Source organism: Protopterus annectens, chromosome 8.part1 (genome assembly GCF_019279795.1).
Source record: "Protopterus annectens isolate FY-2018-M chromosome 8.part1, PAN1.0, whole genome shotgun sequence".
Lineage (NCBI taxonomy): Eukaryota > Metazoa > Chordata > Ceratodontiformes > Protopteridae > Protopterus > Protopterus annectens.
Genome location: NC_056742.1, coordinates 442,413,380 through 442,438,260, shown reverse-complemented (window position 1 = coordinate 442,438,260; position 24,881 = coordinate 442,413,380). Strand labels below are relative to the sequence as shown.

At 40.5% G+C, this 24,881-nt stretch overlaps 1 protein-coding gene across 4 annotated transcripts in view; it reads left to right on the top strand.

The window, feature by feature from the left end:
- The window catches only part of LOC122810396 (solute carrier family 12 member 4-like), a 2,349,234-nt gene extending 2,324,761 nt beyond the window's left edge, over positions 1–24,473 (top strand). For all 4 annotated transcript variants that reach the window (XM_044081998.1, XM_044081999.1, XM_044082001.1 and 1 more), the window contains exon 24: positions 22,724–24,473. In XM_044081998.1, coding sequence (XP_043937933.1) covers positions 22,724–22,815 — 92 coding nt within the window. In that variant the 3' untranslated portion in view covers positions 22,816–24,473. The remainder of the gene's footprint in view (positions 1–22,723) is intronic.
- The last annotated feature ends 408 nt before the right edge of the window (positions 24,474–24,881 follow it).

Sequence of the window (24,881 nt, the reverse complement as noted above, 5' to 3'; positions counted from 1 at the left end):
CAAACATTCCCAGAGGTAGTTATCTCTAAATGCCCTATGTAACTGAATAAGGTCACCTTTCAAATATTTATACAAGACACTGTACAAGGTCAGATATTTTAGTTTTTCATAATCACTTAGTTTCGCGTCCATGGTTGCATATGTTTTCACTGTAGTCTTTCCAGTTTACTCATGCTTGTTTTCTTCTAAGGTTTCCGTACTCGTTTGGGACTAATGTAACTAGCAAACAATGGCTTCAGCATTTCTGATTTCCTAGACTTTATAAATCTTTTTATACAACCTATAGTTCTGTAACTATCATTAACCAATTGGTCGATATGATTAGAAAAACTCATAGGTGGATCTACCCATATACCCAGGTCCTTAAATGAGTCTACAGTTTGTCACTGCATGCTCCATTAAATATTCACATTTCAGTTGGTCTCCCAAATCTCATATGCTTAGTTTTTGATGTATTTATCAGCATGTTATTCTCCTGTGCCCAAATGGTGAATTTAGTAAAGTTCTTTTGCAGACATGCTTTATCTGTAACACATGTAATCAGTTTACCCAATTTCAGATCATCTTTGTATAGACTATAGAACACCTCAGATGAAAAAGGTCTGAAGGATTCAATCTAAACAAGTTAGAGCCTAGGATGGAACCCTGTGGGACACCCTGACTGTAACCAAGAATTTCACCTGTCCAATTGCTGTATGATATTTGCTGTTTCCTTTTATCAAAAGTGCATTGATACCTAGTTCTAATTTATTGATCAGTGTTTTGTGTATGACCCTGTCAAATGCTGAAGTTAAATCTATATAAATTACATCACAGCACAGTTTTTCATTCATAGCTGTTAATGTTATAGATTATAGAACATCATGTTACAGGTTTAACATATGCATGCTGATATATGGTTTCAAATCCCAACCTATCCAGTTCTGACATAACTTGTCCAATATAACTGTCTCCATTATTTTTCCACATCATGAAAGTAGACTTAAGAGTCTGTATGGCCCTGGGTTTGTCCTACTCCCCTTTCACTTAGACAGGTTTAATAAGCGCATATCTCCAGTCATGCGGAATCTATGTATATGACCTAGCAAATAATATAATGGTACTGTATAAGTTCTTACTTGGTGTTCTCAGGCCATTACTACTAATTCTATCTCCTCCCTGTGCTTTGTTTGGATCCGGTTTGGGCAGTTTTTTTTCCCAATATAATCTAATTTGATTACAGTATCTGAGGTTACCTGGATGTCACTAGAACAACTTATCACCCCTTTTGTGGAGCCAAACTGTTTTGCATAGGATTTTGTAAGTCTATCTATAATCAGATATGTCTGAGAATAAAATTTAGAATCTACACACAGTTTATCAATTTGTATGTCTTTACTCCTTCCTCTTTTTATGTATCTGTAAGAAGATTTCCTATTATGCTCAATATATTTATATAAATTCTCTTGATCTTGTCTCACACTATGTTTAATTTGTTTGTCCAGTTTGTTTATTTCAGTTTTCAGAGTTGTAGTTTGGCCTCTCTTCCTTTTTCTTATATTTTTTGTCTCTCACCTTTAACCATGTATCTTGTTCTTATGGAAATATATCCCCCTGATGTTGTATGCCTAGATCCTGATGTTAAACATTTTTTTGATATTTTTTTTTGCACTCAATGTATTTAAAAACTTTCCGCAGAACATCTGCAGTTTTTCCACTGAACACATCACTACAGTTAGTTTTACATAGTGACTGTTTTGTTTCTATATAATGTGTAATACATTTTCTGTGCATTGGTTTAGATTTCAGTTTGGCAGAATTGTCTAGCAACAAATTAACCTTTGTAATCCCATAATTACTGCACATCAACAGTGGTAAAACCTGACTTGAAGTAGCAGTAATTTCTTCAGGAACACAAACAAATGTGTAGTATGTTCCATTCCTGGGTTTTTTTTACAATCTGAAGCAATTGCTCCTGAATATACATTGTGAATAATTTACGTACTAATGTTGAATCAATATTATTCCAGTCTGTTTTTGGTAAATTTAAGTCCTCGGCTAATAATATTCTTTCCTCATGTTTTATTCAGGAAATGTATGAATTCTTGTACATCATCAGCACTTGACTGGTGGTCGATACACTCTCAACAATTGTTATATGTTCTTGCTGTCTTTATTGTCACAGTTACACAGTAAGTAGTATTGGTGTTATTGAGAACATGTAATAATTACAGGTCTCATAACTATCTTTAATCCCCATCATAACACCTCCACCTTTTGTTAGAATGTCTATTACAGTAAAATATTTATACCCTAACAGAACTGGTTTCCAGTTATTGTTGTTTAACCATGTTTCATAAACAATAACATCATCAGATGTTTGGAAACATATCAAATTTTCCAATAAAAAAAATTTATTATGAATGCTCCTAGCATTCACAGCCATCAGTGAGGCATCAAATATTGCTGTCTGTGAACTGTTAAATTTTCGACCTGGCAAAAATCCTGTCTAGTATTTGTCAAATATTGCAAAATATCTGCTGCAAATTCTCTTCCCTGGTCTTTTCCCAACAGACCTCATCTTAACAGACCACTCCGATCCAGCAACCAACTGCTCGTAAATGTAGAAACACCCAAACTTTTGGCTGGCCAGATGCTTTACTCCTTTACCATCGCAAAACTTTGGAACTCCCTCCCCACAACACTTAGATCCACCCGCTCAGTAACCCTCTTCAAGACCTCTCTGAAACAACACCTCTCCTCATCTTGGCTGTGCACATCTGCTAACACCACATCTCATATAACCTAACTTCAACCATTACAACTATTCTCACCCCACTCTACTACTCTGGCATCCTCCTTTCACATCCACCTGTCTTTTTACTTACTCCGCCTCTCCATCCTGTCCACTTCCCCTTTCAACTAACCCTCATTGTCCTACCATTGATCCCTCCTGTCTACCTCCTTCTCTTCCTAACCCTTATAGACCTACCACTGAACCAGGCGAGACATTCAGGTACTCTCGCAGCCTACCTTAATATCATAGCACCACTTATATCTGCAACAATATCCAGTGACTTTGCTGATTCCTGCAACAGGAGTCGTATAGCGTATTGCTCAGTTATTACACCTCCTAAACATGTGAAAAGTTCAAGTACCTAGTCTGTAATTAATTCCTATATCTGCTTTGCACCCACAGCATGGTGTCCTATATAAATTTTGCTAACTAAAAACCATATGGAATGTTCTCATGTATATACTCTGTATTGCTTGTATAATATCTTTGATTTGAGAATGATTACTTATGTACTGTTTTTTTCATCAATTGTATAAGCTGCCAATAATATGTACTAAATGTCTTTATTAATGTAAATTCTTTATTGCATGTGAAATGTCTTATATGTGGAGCTTTTCTCCCTGGGACTCCACTGAAAACGGGCACTTCTGGCCCAGCTGGATCATCCTGGTATACAAATGCAAATAAATAAATAAGTCTTGACAAATGCATGCTATCCTGTCTGAACAGATGTGTGCCCAAAACAAGGCTTGTGTGGTCTACACATTTCCATTTTTTAAAACGTGACATTTTGTTCCATGTAGGTATTCACACAAAAAATCCTTTCATTCTGTGTGACTGACTATCCTTTCTATATGTGATTTGTGAAAAATACATCCTAACCCCAGTACAAGTTAATACTATCTAAGAGGGCTGTCAGTTCCCTACTAACAGCAAGAGAGTCCCTTGTGCATGATATCATTTATACCAACATGAATAAAAACAGATCTGTACTTCCTTACATTAAGGCATCCCAAGGCTCGTCTCATGTCTTCTGTTTCTACTCCTGGCAAGCATAACACTATTTGATGTTCATTATCTTCTCTGCAGATATAACTATCAGTTCCTCTAATAACTGCAATTACAAGAATCTTTTCTGACCAGCTCTGAAGAATCTTCAACTTGTAATGCAGTAATATCTGCTCTATCAGTTGTTACAAAAGATATAGCTCTATCACCATTAGTCTTATTAATCCCACTGTTTTCATTGCATATTAAATTTGGAAGCATACAATTGTCATCCAGCTGGCTTTGTACAGCCACATCTTGAGCCATGTTTTCAACATCTGTCTTTCTTTTCTTTTTTCTTACAGTGTTTGTGTGTCTTTCGGCTTTTCCCGGTTAGGGGTCGCCACAGCGGAACTCCGGTCCGCTAATGATTGGCAGTTGAGTTTTACGTGCTGAGTTGCCAGCCCTAATGCACAACCTTCAATGAAGGTACACCCATTCACGCATGTCTCCACACAGAAGACGCTCTGAGAGTCTAACTGGACAGCGTCTTACTGTGAGGCGGCAGTGCTACGTTCTAAAATATTTCCACATTCAGTTTTGATTTCATTCTTTTCACCTGCCCCTTGCCTCTTTTCTACCTTCTTTTTTGGAAAAATGATGCCTTTTTCTGTAGACTGAAGGTTTTCCTATAGAAAAATGTTGTTATTCCCTGTAAATATGTGTGTTACATAAAGCAGTGTCCTTTTTACTACACATTCTCTTTGCTTGACAGACATATATCAGTTTCTTTTTCTTCCTTATTTGTTGTGAATGTCTTCCTTTCTTTTTGTTTCCTTCTAAACACTATGAATCCTCAGACTGCTGAATACGTGCATCCAGAATCCCAAAGTTGTCAGGAGCATCGTCTTGTTTCTTAGGGATTTAATTATCGTTACAGACAATAAACACATTGTTTCCTAAATGTGTTCTATTTCCTCTTTGCCTAACTGTATTTATCTCACCAGTCCAGTCATTAATATATGTAACAGCAGTTCTCCAAGTTGTGCCAATTACACGAGCAATCATCATCAGTAAGTCCAGATTTACTTCTAATGATGGTAAGCAAGTCATCAACTTTTGACATGAGGAGCACAGATAACCGGTTTTGTCAGGTGTTAAATATGCATAGCATTTATTACACTGTACTAGGTATTTGTGCTTTGGCAAATCATTAATTGCATACTCATTTAAGGAATCCATAATTGGCTTCAATTGAATAAAAAATTATAAAAGAAAAGACTAATCCAAATCATAACCGCAGAATTCAGAGAGAACTTAAATCAAATTATATGAAAGAAAATCACACACGCAATATGCAACTAAATACTAAAGTACAGTAAAGTTGTTCTGACTGTACACGTTCTGAAAGTCAGACAAAAACTGCAGTTTTTACATCATGCACGAATGCGCGCAGTAGCTTCTGCTTACTATCACTTGCAGTTGCACTTCTTTTTAACAGTAAAGATCGATAAATAACGACCAGGATAGGATTGTTTAGATAAAGTCTGGATTGTCCTCTCTGCAGTCTGTGTGGCTTTATAGCTGACTAGGCCCCTTGGGATGACTAGAGCTTGCCTGTCCCTTTCTAACAACCAAAAGTGAAAATTAAAGGTAAAACAACAAAATATAAATCAAAGTAAATCATCTTGTCTACAAGCTTATCCCATCCTTACAAACAGTGAAAACCAGTGGTAAAAAGTAAAATATAAATTCAAATAAAACTTTTCTTACCAGTCACCTTCACAGTAAATCACAAACCAAGATAAGATTGTTTAGATAAGCTATGGATTCATGGCACAAGAAGCTGCTCATTTACTTTTTCACCATACCTGCTGATTCCATGTCCCACCATAGAATTTTGTAATTTGATTTCATGAGAAGAATAGGTCTCCAGTATTTTACTGGCCTATTTATCCCCCCCCCCCCTTCCTTCTAAGAAATTTCACATATCTACTCATTTGTTCCCTATCATTATGAGCCATTTGGAAAAATATGCACTAAGTTTTAAAATGGTATTTTTATTTCTTCTAAAAACATGACTGATGCCATCAGAGCTTGGTGCTGTTTTGTATGAACTATTTTTTTACTATGTCATAAAGTGTCTTCTCTCACATTCTGCCCACCCTCCCTCTTGATTTATGTTTGTACGCTTTTATAACCAGATTTCTTACAAATATAGTTAGATACTTTGATTTCTTCCTGCTTTTATTTACATTTCCCCACACTACTATAAAAGCTATTCATGTATTTTAACTCCTGTTTCCTCTGTTCAATTAACACTGGACACATTTGCTCCTTTGTTCTCTGTGTATTTTATTTCTGTCAATGTTCTGTTACATATATCTTTTAATATGCCTTCCTCATTTCTGAAGTTAATGTTCTGTTTTCATAATTTAAAACGTTTTTCTCTTCATTTTTTGGCTCCGTGCCCAAATATAAAAGGTTGTATCATGACTTTTCTTGTCCAGTTAAATGATCAAATAAACAGTTACTGTCTTTTTTGTACTCCATGTTTAATATTCTGAGCTGCTGTTGCATAGTATATGTCAGTGCTTTTGACTTTTAAACTATGTAATTTGCCCTTTGGATGGAATATGTCTGCCAGTTGCTGCAGAGAATTAATGATCTAAGCTGTTAATGAGTTCCTTGTCATAGTCCATATCCATTTGGCTGCTATGACTCTGAGCAAATTGCTTAATCAGGTAGTGTTCTTCAGACCCCTGAAAATGGATATTTGTTTGTAGTCTTGCCATGTTATTGAATAAAATAAAATGCTTTAGGGGAGGGGGGATACTTGAAGATTTTTGTTTGTCATCTAATGATGTAATGTACATGTCTACTTTTTCTGACATAACAGTTTAGGTCTGGACCACCCTTCAATATTACTTTATTATCACATTTATTTTGTACTTGAAATTCACAGGCATATAATCTAATAATTGTATATGTACCTTTAATTCTCAGCTAAGTATACTCACGCCTTCCGTACAACACCAAGAATTTGACTATTGCATCATTCTTGCCCAAGCCAAATTTCTCTCAGAAGACTAAAACTGTATAACTTCTTCCCTTTATTTTAGTAATTTTCTATCTCTAGCGGTTAGCGTTGTTGCCTCACAGCAAGAGGTTCTCCCATTCGATTCTCGGCTGGAGCACCTTCTGTGTGGAGTCTGCATGTCCTTCCCATGGTCGAGTGATGTTAAAGACATGCAGGTAGGTGCATGTGTAAATGGGTGTGCCTTATTTGAAGGTTGGGCGTCGGGCTGGCAACTCTGCACTGTAAAAATCCACTGCCAATCATTAACGGACCGGAGTTCTGCTGTGGCGACCCCTAACCAGGAAAAGCCGAAAGACTTTTTAGTACTAATTAATCTTGAATATAAACCGTATCAGTATTTTTATTTTAGATATTGCCTCTATCTGAACTGCTTTAACTATTGGGAGACATTAACCCTCATCCTACTTGAATGATTTAAGCTTTCTGTTTTTCTTAACCTGCCCCCAGAAGTTAAGTCAGCATTTCCCTCCACTATTTTGCTTTGATTTGCCATTTCTTTGCCTTGTTCATTGCTTACCATTGCATGAAATCCGTAAGTTTGTGTACTTTCAAATGTTAACCTTTGTTCACTTACTGGTTTCTGTTAGTTCCTTCCTCATCATCTGCATCCTCAGCAATTTCTTCTTTAATGTCTTATCTTTGCATTGATGTTCATTGTGCATTACAGCTGCAGTAATCACATATGGGTTTTCAGCCGTCAGGCGGTCCCTCGGTCGGCCGAATTCCAAAGTCTTGGTCCGGCGTCGGTTGTCGTCGCGTACTCTTCTGACGTCAGGAAGGCTAGAGTATACAAGACACAGCCGACGCCATCTTCTTCAGTCTTTTTTGCCGCGCGGTGCCCGAAGCAGAAGCAGTTCGCAAGTGCCGGTCGGCCAGCTCCTGAATTACGAAAAATTTTGGAACCGAAGTCTTCATTAAAGCTAAGTACCCGTTAGAATCTTTTCTTGCCTCAGACCGATGTCAGAAAAAGTTAATAATTGTATTTCTTGTGGGAAGCAAATACCGCATAAGGATTTCCATTCCCTTTGCATACCTTGTTTGGGCCCAGACCACGACATCTCGGGCTGTCGCTTTTGCGCTACCTTCAATAAACGCACTATCAAGCGTCGGGCGGAGTTCGCCCAGCACTTTTTTGGTAAAGCATATAATTATAAAATGTCGTTGGATACTCCGACTACCGCTTTGCCCAAAAAACGCAAAGAAAAGGACCACCAGACGAGGACCGCGGTCTCCACCGACACCATGCCGAAGCAGGCTCCACGTGGTCCGGTTCTCATTGAGACGCCTTTGCAGTCCCTGACTACCGACGACACTCCCTCGGCGGGGTCTTCTGTACCCGAGACCGCTGGTTCTTCGGCCCTTTCCCAGACTACAACCGAAGCCCCTGCATGTGTCGAGCCTACCAATGTGGATAGATCTACATCCACCCATGGTGTATTTAGGCCTTCATCATCTTTCTCTATTAAGGCCTTCACTAAATCCAAAACAGCCAGGCACCATACTAGGCCGGCTACACAAGGCCCATCACTTGGGCCCATGCCTAAGAAGCACATGCTTAAAATGGCTGAGGACCTTATCACTCTTATCAGAGGCTCCCAGGCCCCTCCGGACAAGAGACCCAGAGTAGAGGAGGATTCTCCTTCTTCTGACCAGGGATCCATTTTATCAGAACATTCTGATGCTGAAGAACACTCTTATTCCCCTTTCGAGGATTCGGATGCAGAGCAGTCTATTCCTTCTGTATCCCCCCCTGAGGATTTTTCTTTTGGGGAAACCTTACACTCTTTGAGGGAGCACTTCCACTGGGAAGGCCAAGACTTTTCAGACTCCAAGAAAAGGCTTAGGGAATTTCTCTGGTTACCTCAGCATAGACCTTTGGCTATTCCTCCTGTTCTGGAGGTATTGGATGATGTTTACTCGGAGGCTTGCCTTAATCCTGATTCTCTGCCTCCTGCACCAGTTAAGCCGGATAGGTATTACAGAGTACCTAATTCTCATCAGTTCCTCTACAAAGGCCATAATGCAGACCCTGAAACTATTTCTCAAGGCCCTAAAGGAATTAAGGCCTCCACGGCCAAGAATCCACTTCCCAAGGAAAGGGAATCTAGATCTCTAGAAAGGTGGGGTAAGAAGGTTTATACCTCGGCCACCCTAGCCATGAGGGCCTTAAACTGCCAGTTTCATATGATTAAATACCAACAATTCCTGTTATCACAATTAAAGACCAAAATGTCACAACCTGAACAACCAGATATAAAAGAGTTGCAGGATATGATGCATAGTGCAGAGCAAGTGGGTAAGCACACTTTACAATGTGGTTATGATGCCCTAGAGGCCTCCAGCAGAGCGGCCGCTACCGGATCAGTCATTCGCAGACATGCATGGCTTAGGGAACAAAATCTGCCAGACCATGTGAAAGCAAAATTCTGGATGCACCTTTACATAAGGATGTTCTTTCGGTACTAATGCTGAGGATATATTACGTAAAATGGAAGAAAAAGCAAAATCTATGCAAACTGTCAAAGCTTTCTTACAGGTCCAGCCACCACGGTTCAGCAGGAATTGGCCTTCAAAAAACTGGTCCTTTCCAGCCACTGACAAGCCCCAAAGAGGCAGATACAGATGCGGAAGGGGCAGAGGACAAGCCCAAGGGCCCTATAGAGGCAGACAATGGCAATCTCCAGCACCAAGAGGTGGTGACGACAGTGCACAACAGTACAGGAAGCAGACTCAATGACTCCCTCATTTCCGTGCCAAGCAAAATTCAACTGGCAGCACCTTTGGGAGGAAACTGGCACTATTTGCAAACAATTGGCATATTGTCACAACAGACAAATGGATTCTGGACATTATAAACAGAGGCTACAAATTCCATTTTCACACTCTTCCAAAATGAGAGGCATGCCAAATCTACCACAAAATCAAAGGGTAGAGGCACAACTGCAAATTACAAAGTTCCTAAACATGAGGGCTATACAAAGGTACCTACGCACCAACAAGCACAAGGTTTTATTCAAGGCTTTTCCTGGTGCCAAGAAAAGGAAGCGACTGGAGACCCATACTGGACTTATCCATCCTAAACACATTTCTTCTCGTGCCAAAATTCAAGATGCTCACATTACAGCAACTCCTTCCCATGCTGGGCAAGGGGTTCTGGCTGGTAACATTGGACCTCAAGGAGGCATACCTGCATGTCCCAATCAGACAAAGTTGCAGAAGATACCTCAGATTTCTTGCAGGTTCAAACCACTATCAATTCTCTGCATTGCCCTTTGGCTTATCTACTGCCCAGAGTATTCACCAAGTGCCTGGCATCAGTGATTGCATACTGCAGACTTCAAGGGATACAAATTTACCCTTATCTGGACGACTGCCTGATCCAAGCGGACAGCAAACACATACTTCTGAAACACCTTGCATATGTGACACGGTTACTGCTTTCTCTGGGATACACCATCAACAAGGAGAAATCAAAGCTAACACCCTCTCAGAAAATAACCTTCCTGGGTGCCAACTTGGACACACACACCCAGATGGCCTACCTTACGCCAGAAAAACAAGGGCAATTATCTCAGTACTTCAAAATACTTGCAAAAAGTACCAGGCTTACTGCAAGGAAAATCCTGCAGGCTCTGGGATTCATGGCATCTTGCATTCTTCTAATCCCATGCAGCTGCACATGAGGAAACTTCAATGGTACCTAAAAAATCTATGGTCTCAACACAGTCACAGCTTGGAAGCGGTGATTCCAATAATTCCCTGTCTTCAAAAGGAATTCATATGGTGGGCCCAAGCATGCCAAGTAAACACAGGCCTCCCATTCTGCAAGCCTCAAGCTACACAAGTCATAACCACAGACGCTTCAGACTACGCCTGGGGAGCGACATGAAGGACAGGTGCATTCAGGGCAGATGGCCCCAAAAGAAAAGCACCTTCACATCAATCAAAAAGAAATGCTGGCAGTAATAAATGCAATCTCAGCGTTCAGAGAATTCCTGCATCCAGGACAACTGCTCATAAGAACAGACAACACCACAGTAATGTGGTACATAAACAAACAAGGAGGAACTCATTCATACCCCTTGTGCAGACTAGCCATGACTCTTTGGAACCTGGCTCTGGAAAGACAAATAGAACTTCAAGCACAGTACCTGCCAGGAATGGAAAACACACTGGCAGACACTCTGAGCAGAAATATGACAGATCCTCACGACTGGAAGCTACATCCACAGGTGTTTACAGAGATTGTTCAAGCGTGGGGGAGGCCAGATATAGATCTTTTTGCCTCCCACAGAAACCATCAATTAAAAGGTTTTGCTCAAGGACCTTCCACCCAAAGGCCTGGAAAGTGGACGCTCTTTCCTTCAGATGGACAACTTGGTCAGTTTATGCATTCCCACCTCTACCTCTTCTGCCCAAGGTACTTTTGAAAGTAAGAACAGACAAGCCGAGGATGATACTGATTGCTCCAGACTGGCCGAGACAACACTGGTATCCACTCCTGAGGAGCCCACTCCTCCGTGGCCCCTGCCTCTAACACCTCTACTGCTGACGCAGAACAATTTCAAAACCCTTCACAGTCAGCTGAAAACTCTCAGTCTCGCTGCATGGAAAATTCCTTAGCACCACATCAGACTCTACTCTCCAAAGAGGTGCAGGATGTCATTTTGGAGGCCAGAAGACCATCTACTAGAAAAGCTTACTCCGCAAAATGGAAGCGGTTTTGCTGTTGGAATGAAAAACGAGGGCAGGACCCTAGAAAATTGAACCTACCTCAGATTTTGCAGTACCTAGCTGAACTTTTGAGCAATGGACTTTCATTTTCCTCAATCAAAATACATGCCTCAGCAATCTCTGCAGAATTCAACATGGATCCTCCTTTATTCTCACACCCACTCCTTCGACAGTTCCTCAGAGGGGCTAAGAACATAAGACCTCCAAGGAAACAGCCAGTGCCAGCTTGGGACCTTAACTACGTACTAGAAAAATTGACATTACCTCCTTTGAACCTGCTGCTTCAACAGAATTACAATATTTGTCCTGGAAAACAGCTTTTCTACTGGCCATCACTTCAGCTCGTAGAGTTTCTGAGTTACAGGCCCTCATGGCGGTGCAGCCATTCCTCATCTTCCATCAGGACAGGGTTTCCTTCACCAACCCTTCCTTTATGCCTAAAGTGGTATCTAGGGTAGCCTTAAACCAGGCCATACACCTTCCTACCTTTTACCCTAACCCTCAAAACAAAGGGAAAGGCTGCTACACTCTTTAGACATCCATAGGCAGCTACGTTATTACTTGGACAGAACCAAATCCTTCAGAAAATCAGATCAACTCCTCGTGTCCTATGCTGAGGGGGGTCAAGGGAAACCTGTTACCAAACAGACCATTTCCAAGTGGATTGGTCACTGCATACGCTTTTGTTATTCCTATCATGGAAAGCCTGTCCCTACTGGCATCAGACCTCACTCCACTAGGGCCACAGCCACCTCTACAGCCTTCCTCAGAGGAGTGCCTACTAAAGATATCTTGGAGGCAGCCACTTGGAGTTCTGTACATACCTTCACAAAACACTACCATCTGCCTTTATACTCCAGAACAAGAGCAGGCTTTGCCACTGCAGTTTTGCAGGGCATTGTAGCTCAACCCAGTTCCGTATAGTACCTACCACCCTATGCATAGCTTTGGGATTCTACCCATATGTGATTACTGCAGCTGTAATGCACGATGAACATAGTACAGTTTTGTACCTACCATAAATGTAGATGTTCGAGGGCTATTACAGCTGCAGTACAGGTTTCCCACCCTCCTTCCCCACTTGGTAAGACCTTGGGGTCTGAATACCTCTTCATACCTGCTGACTGGGTTATCCTGCTATGTATTATTTGCTTACTTTTATGGATTAGATTTATTTATGTATTGCCTTCCTTCTGGGGGCACCTGACATCTGGGGCAAGAAAGACTGAAGAAGATGGCGTCGGCTGTGTCTTATATACTCTAGCCTTCCTGACGTCAGAAGAGTACGCGACGACAACCGACGCCGGACCAAGACTTTGGAATTCGGCCGACCGAGGGACCGCCTGACGGCTGAAAACCCCATATGTGATTACTGCAGCTGTAATAGCCCTCGAACATCTACATTTATGGTAGGTACAAAACTGTACTTTCTGAAACAGTGCAGTCTGGCCAAAAATGACCTGTTTAGTTAAACCTCATATATCCAGACTTAGTTCTTTTTTATGTGCTCAGTTTCCCATCACAGAGAAAATCTTTTAAACTGTCTTTTGTACTATGTGCCACTTGCCTCCGAACACTCCTGTTATCTTTTGCATCAGTTATTTTGTCCAACTTTCCAGTAATCCATCTGCCGAGTGGGTCCATTCTGTTACCTTCAACAGGTATACTTTTATTACATCAGTTGATCTGTACAGGGGACCCTCTTCAGTGGGGGATGGATACTGTTTTAACATCCCACTATATCTACTGCTCATTTCCTACACCTTTAGGCTGCTGATGGGGTTCACAGTAAGTCTGGCAGGTGTTCATTTATATATCTTTGGAAACAGTGTCAAAAATGTATTGCTGTGTCCTACTTTGATATCATAGTGTTGGGAGCTGTAGGAAACCCACCACCATTTAGGCAGGTCACTGACCGCTAGTGACAGGATGTTCTAGATGAACGAGGAACTGCTGGGCAAGAAACCATTTAAAGATCTGGAATTACTCAAACACAAGTATGCAGTTGTATATTATACACATTTATTTAATGTTTTGGAGAGTTAGTTTTTTGACACAAAAGCTAGACCACACATACTGGAGCCTAGTGTTTATGCTGCTGAAGTGGCAGCTGGAGGGAGGGCAACTGAGTGTCTAAATACTGCGCTCCTTTCTTGCAGTAGGTTGAAGGAATGACAGTATTATTATCCAGTGCTTACCATCTGTTGTAACGAAGAGACTAAATGCTAGTCCTGGGCACTGAACTATCTAATTGAACCAGCAGCGCTCTTAAGCAAGGAGTGTACGTATGAAAATCAGTTTTGTACATTCCACTGTAATGGCCCATTGCAGATCTATGCAAGATAACAGTTGCACATATAACTGCGTAGACATTCAGCCCTACTACCTGCCACAACTACTCCACCATCTGCCAGCTCTTGTTCCAAGATACCAGTTAACTGCTACTATGCTATTCTTACCTAAAGAGAAGACGTAATGCCCCCCTTCTGCCAAAGTACCCTTTACATTGGAAGTCAAGGTGGAGAGGCACAGTTATTTTTTGTTCAGCCATATAAATGTCGATCTGATTAATTCCTCAATTGATGAGTTTAGATCTAAGGTTCAGATCTGACTCTACTACTATTAGATCATTGGATCCTAGAACTCTCGAGCTCTTCCCTTTACCCATAGTGCCCTGCCAACCTAGAACTCTTGAGCTTCTCCCTTTACCCATAATGCCCTGCCAACCTAACGTACCTCAGATCTTGTTTGCCCCCATTAGGTATCAGACTCTGATTCTCAGCTGTTGAACGCTTTTTTGAGAAATTATTGGATTTTTTCCTTTTTCTGGTGTTTTTTGCTTAAATTTAGTATTTTGCCTTTTTTTCTTTTTCCCTCCCATATTTCAGTATTATTAGCAATTCTTTATTCCCCTTTTTAGTATTGGCTACCATTTTTGTTATTTCTCCTGCTACTATTGCCAGTATTCTTTTGTACTCTGAGTACTGTTTCTACCACTGTTGGTAACTTTCTTTCTCTTCCCTTCCTTTCTCCTCTTTCCTTTACAAAAAAAAAAATAGTGTCTGTATTGATAGGATGTTTTCCTGTAGTGAAATATTATCACTTCTTGGCTAAGATCTTACTACTAGTGTTCAGCTGTGTATTGTAGTAGCAGTCTTTAAGATGAAAAAACCCTCTGGGTTTAAAATATATATTTCCTGTAGGAATAAGATGACAAATCCTGATGCCGGTGGTGTTTGGGTATGGCACACCTTGATGTTGACTGTGACATCTGTTCAGGATTTAATTGTAGGACCTTGATTGTCCGCGAGAACAAATTAATTGTCCGGGATCTCTTGCCACCTGTACTTCTTCTTGTTCAGTGGCTGAGGCTCAAATCCTTTCAAAAAAGTCAGACAAATTAAAAATTGACACTAAACTAAGTCTAAAGACGAGGACTCCCTAGTAAAGGTCTCCAACTCATTCATCTATTTCAGCTTTGGCTTCCTCAGAGGAGACCCTAGCCAAGATTCAGGAAAAAGTCTTGATCTGGCAGTCTCGAATCCAGCAACTCAAAGATCAAGGTCACCAAAGATCCATATCCCACTACTTTCATCAGATCCTATTTCATCCAGACTCCCTTCTCCATTCCTGGAAGAGTTATCTCGAAGGTATTACAGGCCTTCTTCCACTGCAGCCTCTCTTTGGTCTTCCAGAAGGCTTTCAGAAGCAGACTTGTACAGGATAATGAGCAAGTTCCTCAGAACCAAGATACAGATGGGTATTCTCTCGGCTCTGACCCCTTCCGGGCCTGGGAACCAACATCTATCCACCTCCCCTCTGGTATCTCCTACTCCGATAAGTCCTTTTGTTTCAGAGCCATTGGATCTGATATCCCTGGAGGTGTCTACTTCAGATCTGAAGAATGTTTCTGCTTAGACTCTGATGGTTTCCGTGAGCCGACTGGTACTGAGTGTTTCAGAGGTGGAGGAATCTCTGAGCCTAAGCATCGGTACTAGATCTGTGAGCTTAGTGTCAACTCCAAAGCTTTTGGAGCTGTCTCTTCCTCTCAGAGCCTTAGTGCTGGATAGCTCAGATCCAACTCCCTTCTCCGGTGGAGTGCTGATGGGGTTGCAGGAGCCAACGATCTGAGAGCTTCTAGCTTTGGATCCATCGACTTCTGTTTCTCCTAGGCACTAGGCTTTCGAGGTTGTGGAGAGGGTTTTCTCTAAGCCTAGAGAACAGACATATCAATCCTCATTGGATTAGACAACCCTGCCTCATACTGTTCTGTGTCCTGAACCTCGACCATCTCTTCCATTGGGATAGCCAACCCGAGTAAGCCACCGGCCAGTCCATCAGGATATTATCTCTTCTGAAACTTCCCCAGAACACCCCACTGAAGACGTCCCTCTAAAGCAGACATGTAAAAGGAGGCACTTAGATTACTCCCAGTAATTTCTCACACAGGACACTGATTTTGATGGGGGGGGGGTCCCCTAGATCATCACCTGAAGATCTCTCCTTTGGAGATATCCCGGAGCTTTTCAAACAAAAAGTGGTTGGTCTTTCAATACCCCCCTCCCAGGAGGCTTTCGGTCTGGCTGATCTAATTCTTAGGTGACCCCCCCCCAACTGATGAGCTCATTGACTTAGTCTGTCATCAGGCATGGAAGGAGCCGGACACTGTTGAAGCCAATACCTGAAAGACGATAAAATTCTTGCCCCTCCCCCCAAATACCATGCGCACTGGAGCAAGGGTGTACCTCTTGACTCCATGGTTGTGGCTGCAGCTACAAGAAAAGAACTAGTAGAGCAGAGTTCTTCTGTCCATCTTACTACTGGTTGGACAGATTTGAGAAGCATGTTTATGCTTCAGGACCTTTGCTCTTAGGTCGCTTAATTACTTGGCACACTTTACAAGGCAGCAAACACATTTGGTCAAGGGGTATACCAAATCTTTTTCTGGGTCCATGTCCACTGAGGCTGGAAATAAAATCTCCTCACAGCTGGCCACTTTCCAATCTATATGAAATGTGCCCATAAGGTTGATCTTCCATACTAAGGAAGGTACCACACAGGCAGAGGGTTCAGGCATAGCCATCAGGAGACATGCCTAGATGCGCTTATGTGATTTTGTAGAACCATTTGTCTTAAGTCATCAATGTGCCCTTTCACAGGTCTTCTGTGTTTGGCCCCATGGTTAAGGGGGCACACACCCCAGGTGTGAGCAAGAGGGAAAGACCCTGTTTGCTGTGGGCATATGTTTTTCTACCCCTCAATGGCCCTTCTGTAGGAAACAGGGTGGCAAAAATATGTGGTTTAAGAAGTCGCAGGGTCCTTTCCAGGATTCACATGGCGATAGTTCCCCAGGGGTAAAGGGGTATTTTAAGTGAACCAGAATGGCTTCAGTGGTGAAAAAACGATCCACTAGGCGTATAATATGTAACAAAGCAATTTATTAACAACATACAGAGGAAAAATAAATAATATTAATCCAAATGAGTCAAATCCAAGTGCTTTCGTCTCCTGTGTTGGAGACTTTTTCAAGAACAGAGCATGCCCAACAACTGAAAAACTTTTATACCATCATTAATTAAGTTTCAAAACAAAAGCACAAATCATTTTCTGTTTTCACTAATTGAATCCTTTGGTGTAGGGTGTGATAGTTAAAGGTATAACGTAATGAAATGTGCAATAAAATATGCAGTTTTACCATGAATCAGACCAACACAAAAAGTGAAAAAAATGTGTGTATACCATTTGTGCATTACAATCAGTTGTCATGAAATTAGAAAGTACAAGTGCAAATACATACGCACATGCTTGTGTAACCTATTCACAAAAATTTATGAAATTCATTTTAGAGGGTCAGAATGCACATAATTAATAAATCTATTTATTTATTAATTTATTATAAACACATTTATCATTTATTATACCTGAAAACAAATTTTTATGATACCAACATATTTGCTTAATGTTGGCAATGAACTTTTGTTAATTTTATTATGTACATTCTGACACTCTAAAATGAATTTTATTGTGTATACAAGTTATATATATATGCATACATATTTTAGCTTTTACTCATACAGACATTATTCATTTATATAGTCATAATTTTTCGTGAATAGGTTACACAAGCATGTGCGTATATATTTGCACTTGTAAAACCTAACACAAGTATATTAGTTATATACTTTTTAATATATATTTTTACTTTCTAATTTCATGACAACTGATTGTAATGCACAAATGGTATACACACGCACACATTTTTTTACTTTCTGTGTTGATCTGATTCATGGTAAAACTGCATATTTTATTGCACATTTCATTGTGTTATACCTTTAACTGTCACACCCTACACCAAAGGATTCAATTAGTGAAAACAGAAAATTATTAGTGCTTTTGTTTTGAAACTTAATTAATGATGGTGTAAAAGTTTTTCAGTTGTTGGGCATGCTCTGTTCTTGAAAAAGTCTCCTACACAGGAGCGGAAAGCGCTTGGATTTGACTTGTTTAGATTAATATTATTCATTTATTTATTTATTTTATTTTTTCCTCTGTGTTGTTAATAAGTTGCTTTGTTACATATTATACGCCTAGTGGATCGTTTTTTCACCACTGAAGCCATTCTGGGTCATCTGTTTTGCGGCTTTTTGTTTGTATAGTTTTGGGTATTTTAAGTGGACAATGCCATCCTCATAGCAGAGGTACTCCATAGAACAAGGGAATCTAGAGATTCTTCCTCATATAGGCCCTATCCGAGCTCCTGAAGGGAAGCCCAACTGTTCCTCTCAAGGCAGTCAGGGTTCATCTATCCTACCACCAGAGAGCCTAGCTATCTGTCACAAAAGATTCATGGCTGGAGTAGATTATATCCAGAGGTTACACCATACCATTTTCCCTAGCCCCTCCCACAGTTCAGAAGAAAAACCACGATAATCCACCCAGTCAGAGGGAAGCAGCATCTTTAGAGAGAGAAAAAAAGCTGCTAGAAAAGAGAGCCTTAAAGGAGTTCCCGCCAGACCAGAGAGGGCCCAGAATTTATTCAACATTCTTGTTAGTGCCAAAGAAGACAGGATACTTGAGACTAATACTGGATCTCAGCAAGTTAAATCAGTTTGTTCAGTATAGAAAGTTTTAGATGGTCACAGTTCAGTCCATTTTGCCTCTTTTACAAAAGGAAAATCTTCAGGATATGTACTATCACATCAAAATGAACAGGCTCTCCAGAAGATACATGCACTTCTGGCTGTGAACCAGTCATTACCAGTTCTGAGCACTACCCTTTGGTCTCACCAAAGCCTCCAGGGTGTTCGCCATGTGTATAGCAATGGTAGTAGCTCAGTAGAGACTGCTAGGATTCTGGGTATATCCATATCTAGATGACTGGCCCCAACCAGACATAGACAACTGACAAGGGGCTACTTGCTCCACGTGTGTTCTTGTCTGGGAATAACAGTCAATTACTACAAATCTCAGCTCACCCCAACACAGAGTCTGGAGTTCATAGGTGCTCATTTGGACACAGTCAGTTAGGTAGCCTCTCTTCTCTCCACTCGAATAAGCACTCTGCAGTCTGAAGTTAAGAAAGTGATCCAAAGTTCATCTCTTCCAGCCTGACTGATATTGCAGGCTTTGGGTTACATGGCAACAACTTTCACCCTTGTTCCATTGGCCAGGTTCCATATAAAAATCCTTCAATGGACTCTATTGATTTAGTGGTCCATTCTTCAACATACATTATCCATGCCAGTCAAGATCACTTAGGGGTGCAAAAGATATAGTCTGTGGTGGATTCATTCAAACCAGCTACATGAAGGATTATCCCTTTGTTGTTGTTGTTCCCAAGGGCACAGTAACCATGGACATCCTAGTTTGGCATCTGTCTCTAATGGATACAAATAACCTGTAAATGGCTCATCTCCCAGGCCCATACTTACACTTATCAAGGGTATCAGAACTTGTCAGAGATTTGGGATGCATGGCTAGGCTTAAAATGGCTCTTGTGGTCGTTTACCTAGTAAACACCTATGAACACCTCCCAGCTTGGGGGGGAATGCTTGGGAAGGACAGTCCAAGGTACATGCTCCCCTAAAGAGACCAAGATGCATATCAGTGTCCTGGAGATGAGAGCTGTCGTCCTAGTATTGCAAGCCTTTTAAGATATTCTCCAATCGTGGACATTTGCAATACAATGTCAGTAGTCTGGTACGTCAACAAATAAGGGAGAACTAGATCTTACCCTTTTTGTCGAGAAGCTATGAAAGTATGGCAGTTGGTGATCTCTTCCAATTGCTTTCTAATAGCAATGCACATCCTGGGGAAAATCTATCATGATTGCAGACAAACTAAGCAGGTCCATTCCATGAGTGGTCTCTCAACATCAACACGACCAAGAGAATTTTCTATCAGAGGAGTCAGCCATGCTGTGATCTGTTTTCTTGTCCCCTCAACAAGAAGTGCAGCAGGTTCTTTGTCCTGATCTCCCCATTGAGGGAGTCTCTGAGAGATGCTCTAGTTTACAGCTGGCTTTCCAGTCTCCTGTATAGCTTTCCACCATTACCACTAATTCACAAATAGTTTCAGAAAGCAGTTTGGTTAAAGAGCACAGTTATCCTCATTGCACCATTTTGACCTTGTCAGATTTGGTTTCCCTTCCTCTGGCCTCATCTTATACATCCATACTGGATTCTGGATCCAATTCCAGACCTACCAACAGGCATGACCCACCTGGATATAACAGGCCTCAAAATGACCACATCGTTTCTCCAGTTCTACTGACTGCTAGGCAGCCTTGGCTCTCCTCCTGTCATGTTCTGGTTTCTTTCCATAAGACTTCTACTAGAAAGACTTACAAGAGTAAATGGAAAAGATTTGTCTTCTGGGCCCTTAGTAAGGATCTAGACCCTTTTTCAGCAGCTGTGCCAGCGATCCTTGAATTTCTAGCTTCAGTCTTTAATGAAGGAGCTAGTTTTTCATCTGTTAGTGTTCAGTTGGCTGCCATTTCTAATTTACAGATGAGTGAAAATAACTACATTAGCATCTTCTAAATTATGCAAGGCCTTTCTCAAAGGAGTTTTTTGCTCAGACTTCATTTAAAAGATCCTACACCTCCTTGGGATTTAAATATAATGCTTCAGGGTTTAATGCAATCTCCATTTGAACCTTCAGCCAAAGCTGACCTGAAATTTCTATCTTGGAAAACATTTTTCTGGTGGCTGTTACATCAGCTAGAAGAATACTTTAGGTCCAGGCTCTGTCGTCAAAGCCTCCTTATCCAGTTTTCATAAAGATGGTGTCATTGTGAACTAATCTTTCATGTTTACCTAAGGTAGCTTCAGAGTTGATTATTAACCCAGTCATTAATCTCCCAGTTTTCATTCCAAATTTTTCAAACAAAGGTGAGCATGTTACAGCTGTTGGTTGTGCATAGACAACTTCATTTCTACCTTCATAGAACCAAAGACTTTAGGAAATCTGACTAGTTATTTGTTTTTTTCCTACCAGATTAGGCAATCCAGTATCTAAAATTACACTGGCCAAATGGTTGAATGATTGTATAACCTTTGTCTATGCTGAAATGTTTTTTTTTTTTTTTTAACCAAAACCTCCTAGGACCCATTCCACAAAATCTATGGTGGTTTCCTCAGCTTTTTGGTCCAGAGCATTTTTAGATGATATTTGTGTAGCTGCAACCTGGGCTAATCCCCACACTTCACTGACTGCTCATTACAAATTGGATTTGATTTCTAGGAACGGAGAGGCATTTGGCTCAGCAGTGTTCTGGAATATGCTGCCTTAGAGGCCTCCCAAGGCTACAGTATCCGAGGATTCAGTCCCATCAGTTGAAGAATGAATGAAAATGACAAAAAAAATCATGTACTCACCATAATGTTCCATATGTGTTGTCCATTTTCAGTCTTCCTCAACTCACCGCCCACTAGCCTCCCTCATTTTTTGTCTTCTGAAGAGACCTAAGAGTTGTATGGGAACCTATCTTCCTTTTTTGAGCTCCAGCTTCCATTGTCTGTTCTGCTTCTGGTATTTCTATTGTTGGTTGTCCCTTTATACCTAGTTGCAGAAAACTCGATCTGAGGTATGTTAGATTGGTGGGGCATTATGTGTAAAGGGAGGAGCTCGAGAGTTCTAGGATCCGATGATCTGGTAGAAGCTTCCAAGTCAGATCTGAACACATTAGTTGAGGAAGAATGAAAATAGACAACACAGATGGAATGTTATGATGAGTACATAACTTTTTATTCTTCTCGTGTCTGATTGGGTTTTCTGTGTCTCCTGCCCCCCCCCCCCCAAACTCTACAAATGAAATTCTCCTTCTCAGACCTGGCATGGCTCCAGGATCCAGTCTTTGCTCTGATTGGTTTCATAATGGCAAATTGTGATAACATCAGAGTCTCTGTCTTGGGCTAACCAGTCAGTAATATTTCAACATGTTTTGTTGCTGTACAAGTTTCATCAACAGCTAGATTGCTAGTTTGTTTACACAGAATTCACTGGACTTCCTGCGAGATTAATTCTTGTGTTTAATGCATGTATCTTAACTCTGTGCAGTCAGATCTTGCTAGTAAGAAAGATCACTCTTGCAAAAATAAAAAATAAAATAAAAATAGGGATATCCGAGCTACGTATATTAAATGTGGTGGCTTTTTGCAGAAATAAAGTTGCAGTTTTATGGTTTCTATTAGACTTCTGCCTTATGGTGCAGCGGTTAGTGTTGTTGTCTCACAGCGAGAGGTTCTTCGGTTCGATTCTCGGCTGGAGTTCCTTCTGTACAGAGTCTGCATGTTCTCCCTGTGGCCGAGTAAGCTTTAAAAACATGCAGGTAGGTGTGTGGGTGTGCCTTCTGTGAAGTTTGGGCGTCAGGCTGGCAACTCGTCACTGTAAAAATCCACTGCCAATCAATCTGCAGACCGGTTTTCCGCTGTGGCGACCCCTAACCAGGAAAAGCCGAAAGACATTGCTTATAGGAAGTATACCATAATGTGTACAACTGCAGTATTTTCTGTTTTTGTGGCGCTCTTATTAACCATTTAACTAAAGAAGACCACATGTGTATCTGAAATAAATGTCATGTATACTTAGGCAAATTATATTTCCTTGACGTTCTTTCTATACAGATATGGAGTTCCTAGAGGTTTTAACTGAAGGTTTGGAACGAGTACTGCTCGTTAGAGGTGGAGGCCGTGAGGTCATTACTATATACTCCTGAACTGTGCAGTCCAGCCGAGCAGTCTTTGTGCCCATGAGTGATTGTGATGAACATTCCAAATTTCAATGCCAAAATGCCTGCAGTATTAATTTTATTCTTCTTATAGGCTACTGCTGTAAAGATGATTATCAAGCTGATAACAGGGCACATATGGTGGTACTTGGATTTCATTCTTTGCTAAATGATGATAACTTCAGGATCACACTTCTTCCCCTAAAAGTCAAAACATTCTCTGGACAGTTTATCTCTGATATTATGGTATATATAGATGCAAACAAATTTAAGTTCTTCACCTTTTGAATTTAAATTATTTGTGGTTTCTTCTTGAGTAATAGCCGTGTTTGTCTGGTCTGTGAGTGAATAAAACCAGTGATGTACTGTGAGTGCAGTTAACTGGTTGTTTCAGAAGCTAGAGGGTTATGAATCTCCTGTGCTGCCAAGGACCACTGAAGAATTCCTTTATTATGCAGTGAGACCTCATAGTCTGATTATAGTTTTATTACAGAGTATCAAGTATAGTGTGACAGCATCCACAGAATTCAGCTGTATTACTGCAATTACCGCAGAGATGAAAATATGAAATCTGACTCATTAAATTAGTTGTATTTCTGCCTGTACTTTCTTGGCGCATGCACACCACCATTTAGCAGTTACAGTAGAAGACTCCATGCATTTACAATCTGCTGAGCCTTTTTTGGTTGTGGTAAGTACACCTATGGTTCAGCAACACAACACCTTTAATCTCTGTGTTGACTAGTGTTAATTTTTCATTAAGAATTTGTTTTCCATTGTTATTGATCCATGTATGCAAATATTTCATGGAACACAAATAACACCTGTTTAGGTGCAGTTGGATTGTTTACAAGGATATCTGCTGTACAAGGAGGTGGTCATAGTTCTTTCCTGTATGCTTCATAAAGCAGCAAGTTCGTAACAGTTTGTGATAACTGAAAGCGAATTTGTTTACAATATAGTGATCACGTTCAGATTCCAGTAAGCTGCTTGAGTATATGAGCAATGGTGTGTTATACCTAGACTTGTTCAGATTTGGCCATTGCTTCTGTCGTGGTGACTTGCATTTAAATATGGATATCACCCAGACGCCTCTGTGTTATATTGCCCAAGTACTCAGGGTAATAAAGAAGCTGCCCGGTCTGTACATTTTTATACATTCCTGCTGTGTAAGAGAGCAGTGCTTTTTATCATTTCATAAATTAGTTCTTTCTAGAATAGGGAAATGAGTATTTTTCTTTTGTTTCAGTCGGCTGCATTTCCTTCTACAGCTGTTGCACCTACACTTTATGATATCTGTTATATTGTTATGGTCTTTAGAAGGTTCAGCTCCATGAATATATTTCCCACTGAACTGCAGAGGCAATCCATTTGTAATTTTTTCAAGAAGTGTTTTCTGTGAAACAGAACCTGAAGGTGATCTTCACTTGGTATATTTTTTCAGTATTGAGGAAAATATGGTTTGTGCATTTTAATGTGTTTCTTGTAGAACATTCTATTTTTAAAGTAGTATACTGGCATTTGTATGTAGTGGGCGACACATTTTATCAGCTACGTTTTGAAAAGACTTGATTCTTTGATTGAATATTCTTATTTATTTTTATATTTATTTGGTAGGATCTTAAAATAAACCAGAGCATCTTTTACCTCGTGTTTTTGTTTTCCATGTGTTGCTAGTTAATGTGATATGGATCTGTAAGACAACTACCACAGCTTTTTTAGGTTTACAGCCCATGATTTTGCCTTAAATTTCTATGAATACACAGTTAACTGCATGGTATAATTTCTCATGTGTGTCCTTACAAAATACACCTGTTGACTGCTCTGAAGATATGCTTAAGAAATATTGTATAAATAGCTATGAAAATCAATGGAGTGCAGTTAGTTTTTTCTTCCTGCACCTGCCAACCATCTGCCCAATGGCCATGACTCTGCTCATTCATCCACTAACAGGTGCAAGAGTCTATCAGGGTGTGTCCAACAGGGGACTTTCTTGTATTGCTGCTATACGTCTGGCAGAGCCTTTGACTGGTTGGCAAGTGCTTGTGTGAGGG